This window comes from Amphibalanus amphitrite, unplaced genomic scaffold (genome assembly GCF_019059575.1).
Source record: "Amphibalanus amphitrite isolate SeventyFive unplaced genomic scaffold, NRLGWU_Aamphi_draft 000406F_arrow, whole genome shotgun sequence".
Taxonomy (NCBI): Eukaryota; Metazoa; Arthropoda; class Thecostraca; order Balanomorpha; family Balanidae; genus Amphibalanus; species Amphibalanus amphitrite.
Window position 1 is genome coordinate 306,205 of NW_024881900.1, and position 4,673 is coordinate 310,877.

The following is a 4,673-nucleotide window of genomic DNA, read 5'->3' on the forward strand; positions in this document are numbered from 1 at the left end:
TTAAGCGGGCGCGCTGCAATATGTCGCTGTCGGCCGGCCGGCCAGGCGCCAGATCTCAGCTCCGATACACGCCGATTGGCCCGGTGAAACATTTCGGCGCGTGATTCAGCGCTATTTCTGCTGTTCGACCGCGCCGCCCGGATTCGGCGGCTCTTTTATAACCACTTGGGTTTGCGCTCGAGTGGCAGAGATCAGTTTTCAGGCATTATCAGAGCACTTCCGACAGGATATTTCGTATTTCCTCTCAGCTGGAAGCACCAGCGCTAGATGGAAAAGTTTTGAAGTATGGCAAACGGGATTTATTTTACACATTGTCTCTCGATGCCTGGACACGCGAACAGACATGACATCAACAAGAGCGTAGATGAAGAGAAGCCACACTTCTCAAAAGCATGGCAATACACATTAACAAAAACAAATAATTGCAACACTGTAATCGGTATCATCCACATGGTATATCCATATTAAGCATGACTATAGCGACCGATAGTTAATTAAACATTACTGTCACCTAGCATTTTGATTGGTTAATGCAAAGAGTGCACGTTTAAATGTTACGAAACATCTTTTTTACAACGGAATGTATGCGTATGGAAAATATATACGACCATTGTACTCTATCAATGTTGAGCATATGAAATTTGAAGCAGACATTTCAGAAAACAGCAATAAGGCAGAAAACTAAATGAATAAATACCAATTATAACGACAACATTACTACAAAGCGATTTGGCACTCAATTTACAATTACCAAACAGTCCCATACAACAAGATCTAGCCAAGTGCCTAGGTGTACTTTTTGACAGAGGTGAGGAGTGAGCTGCGAAGCAGTACAGGTGCTTGCTTGACTTAATAATGCCACATGCAAACGAATTAACTGCAAATGCTACACATTGTAGTGAACATTATTCTATTATTTGTGTTGTTAGTGCCTTGATTTAGCATTTCCTGGAATTTGGCGTTCCTTGTTAACGACCATTGTTAAAGGTCAAAATGTGACAGCGTTACTCGCTAGACATAAAAAACTTTTAATTTCTTCGCATAAGATACCAAATTGCAAGACACCATATACCTCCCAGCTATTCATTATTCAAGGTAGCATTAGTGCAAGACAACACAATTTTGAATACCAGATAATAATTGGTATAAGCTGGTTGTTGTATAAGCAATTTAAAATGATTTCGAAATCAGATTAAACTGAAGAAGCGAACTTTTAGCACACCGTAAATAAAATGCTTTATGAAATAAGTAATACGGCAAAGTGCACATACGAATAGACCTGGTAAGATACTGTCTATCGAGTCGGCCATAAATTTCAGCTTAGTTTCTATGAAAAAGTCGAGCGCGGCAGTTGGATGACAGTACACCGATGGCTGTGGCTGCAGCGACCGGCGGGCGGGGTCGTGTCGACGGAGATCTAGCAGTCTCCGTCCCGACCCCGCCCGACCTGATCTGGCCTGACCTGACCCGGCCAACGCCACGGTCCGCAGAGCCAGGCGCAGCGGTCGCAAGTACACAAAATGCAAACATTAGAGGTATTCCTTATGAGACTCGCTCGCTGGCGCGCTCTCAGTGGCCGCGGGCTCTATCACAAACCGCGACCGGGACCGGCCGGGCTGGGCGCGGCGGCGCCGCCAAACTAACAACGAATAAGCTCCGTACAACTGAGGGGACGGCGGCCCGGACCGAGAGCACGGCATCAGACCGGACTGAGCGGGAGACGGAGCCGAGACGCGGCGGCCGGCAGCGCGGCCAGCACCGAGCCGCTTTTTATGGGGCGGCCTTGGCGGGCGGACCGGCCGCGGCGGCCGACCGGGGATCCCGGCCGCCGCCGCCGCCGCCGCCGCCGCGCCGCCGCCACAGGACAGAGAGAGCAGACAGAGACAGAGAGAGAATTCCGATCTACCTGCTTACCGAGCTCTCCGGTGCCGGCGACGGCTTTTGATGCACCGCGGTGAGGAGGCGCCGGCGCGGGCGGCCCCACACGCGCACACGCACACACGCACACACCCGCCGTCGGCGCCGCGCGCCTCTCCGTTCAGCGGCAGCAGCAGCGGCGGCGGCTCTCCGTCTATATACACACACAGCTGGCCACGGCGCTGACTCAGTGCTGGCGTCCGGCACAGTATAGTCTTTGTATGGCTCTATGATCACTGGGGGGCGGGGTGAGCGTCTCTCTCGCTGCGACCGGGCCTAGTCAGTGCGCCGCCAGGCCCTGCGAGTGCGGCGGCAGCGATGACGCCGTCGACTGCTGCTGCGGCGGCGACAGCATCGACGGGCTGTGGCTTTGCGCCAGGTGGGTGGGTGGCGAGCCCTGCATCGAGTCCATCCGCCGCTGGTGGTGGTAGTGGGGAGGCCCCAGGGGAGGCTGGCCGTGCGGCGGCGGCGGGCCCTGCTGGCCGCTGCCGTGCGGCGCCGGCTGCTGCTGCTGCTGCTGCTGCTGCTGCTGCTGGGTGCTGCTGCTGCTGCTGTTGCTGCTGCTGCTGCATGTGCTGCAGCTCGGACTGCGAGACGTAGGACTGCGGTGAGCTGGTGTCGCCGTTCTCGTAGTTGGGTCCGATCACGGGCGGCGTCATGCGCTTCTCCTTCTGGCGGCGGTTGCAGAACCAGACGCGCACCACCTCCTTCTCCAGCTGCAGTGAGTCGGCCAGGCCAGAGATCTCGGGCGCCGCCGGCTTCGGCTGCTTCAGAAAGTGCTGCTCCAGCAGCGACTTCACCGACACCTCGATACTGGTGCGCTTCTTGCGTTTCCGCCCCTGCGCGGCCAGCTTGTCGATGGAGGTGGCCGAGCCGGTGGTCGAGTCGGCCTCCTCCAGCCACTTCTGCAGCAGCGGCTTCAGCTTGCACATGTTCTTGAAGCTGAGCTGCAGCGCCTCGAAGCGGCAGATGGTGGTCTGGCTGAAGACGTTACCGTACAGGGTTCCCAGCGCCAGGCCGACGTCGGCCTGCGTGAAGCCGAGTTTGATGCGGCGCTGTTTGAACTGTTTGGCGAACACCTCCAGGTCGTCGGAGGAGGGCGGGTCCTCCTCGATCTCCTGGCTGTGCTCACCCTGGGCGCCCATCAGCTCGTGCGGGTCGCGGCCGCCCAGGTGCGGCAGCTGGTGGGGCATCATACCGTTCATGGCGTAGGCCGGGTGCTGCAGGTGGCCGCCGACGCCGTTGGGCGTGCTGCCGATGTACGGTGAGGAGACCGGAGGGTGCCAGGCGTGCGGCGCCGCGTGCTGAGGCACCCGGCCGTGGTGCAGCATCTCACCTGGCTGAGGCTTCACGTCCTGGTGCAGTCCCACGTGCGGGTGCATGGCCGTCGCCCAGTGTCCCGGGTCGGCCTGCGGCGCGAACGCCCACGGATTGTGCGGCATCGCGCTCTGCTGCGGGTGCGGCATGTACTTCATCTCCGAGCCGTCGCGCATCACGTATCCGGGCGAGTTGAGCATGGTCTCGGCACCACTGGACACACTCACGTCCGCGCCCACCGCACTGAGGGCGCCGTATGCGGCAGAGGCCATGTCACGCGGCAGCCTCCCGCTCGCCACGGCTCATGCGTTATGCATTACTGGCGGCGGAGCGCGCCGGCCTCCGCCAGCCGCTATGGCCGGGAGCTCCGGCGCTGATTGGTCGGCCGGGTGACGTCACGGCGCGCCGACCTCTGATTGGCCGGCGCTCAGCGGCGGTTTTCGATCCCGGTCACCACTGTACCGTCGGTGTTGTCGGCCAATTTTTTGACACTTTGCAAGCAGATTGCAGCGTCGACGGGGCGGCGGAGGGTTATGTCACGGTGCGGCAGGACCGCTGCCAGCTCGGGGCGGTCCGCGGTACCGCGGCGCGGGCGGCGCCGCTGACATCGGCCCACGACCGGCGACGGGTGCGGGTGCGGGTGGCCGGTGGGCCGCCGTCGCCGGCGGCACTCCCATCTGATGGATCACCGCCGGCCCCACCAAAATACCCGTATTTATTTAGGGTTTGCTCTAAAATGGGCCCAACTGGTGGTTAGGGGTTTTCACGGGTCGTTGGGAGTAAATAGAGAGCGGTGTAATTGGCAGATTCGCATAGCTGGCATTCCGGACGGTACGCCACCTGACCGTCTGGGGTGCAACGCTAAATGGCACCGTCGGCCCCAGCTCGCAGTCCGGGAACACATTTAGACTGTGCTGGCCTGGGGAAACTAACCAAAATTAACGGGTGAGAGCCGTATTTCTTCAACGCCAGGTCGAAACAATGCTGGACAGTGGGCAGCACCTAAAATCGGCCTTCTTCCACGTTGTTCTTGATTTGTATTCAGCTATCGTGATTTTCACACACTGGATTTCATAGAAATTGGCCCAATTAAAACAACACAACAGACATCCACAGCAAATATCAATCCAATTCCAGTGCATTGATATGCGTAGGTATATCAAAAGTACTCATGGCATTTATCGCGTAGTGCTTTTTCAAGGTGCATGAGTTAACAATTAAATTCAATTTATACGACCTTCTTCCTGAGTGAATCATAAAAAACAACTTTTATATGTGCATTTGGGCACAGCCCATTAGCAGATGTAGGCATATCGCCAAATAAGTAAACATTCAATATACATCCGATGATGGGCTGTGCCCGAATGCACGCGTAAAAAAATATTCCTTTTTCGGATTCATTAGCGGATAAGGTCGTATAAATTAAATCTGAGTACTAT

The 4,673-nt window shown here is 56.7% G+C and overlaps 1 protein-coding gene across 1 annotated transcript; it reads right to left on the reverse strand.

Annotated features, from left to right (window-relative positions):
* Positions 1 to 284: 284 nt before the first annotated feature.
* LOC122390713 (silk gland factor 3-like) lies at positions 285 to 3,541 on the reverse strand. Its single transcript, XM_043383911.1, has one exon. It carries the CDS (start codon positions 3,504 to 3,506, stop codon positions 2,151 to 2,153), a length of 1,356 nt encoding a protein of 451 aa, XP_043239846.1. The 5' UTR covers positions 3,507 to 3,541; the 3' UTR covers positions 285 to 2,150.
* Positions 3,542 to 4,673: the final 1,132 nt, after the last annotated feature.

What these genes read in the sequence shown, in the direction of transcription:
- LOC122390713 (XM_043383911.1), bottom strand. Translation starts at nt 3,506, where the DNA reads ATGGCCTCTGCCGCATACGGCGCCCTCAGTGCGGTGGGCGCGGACGTG.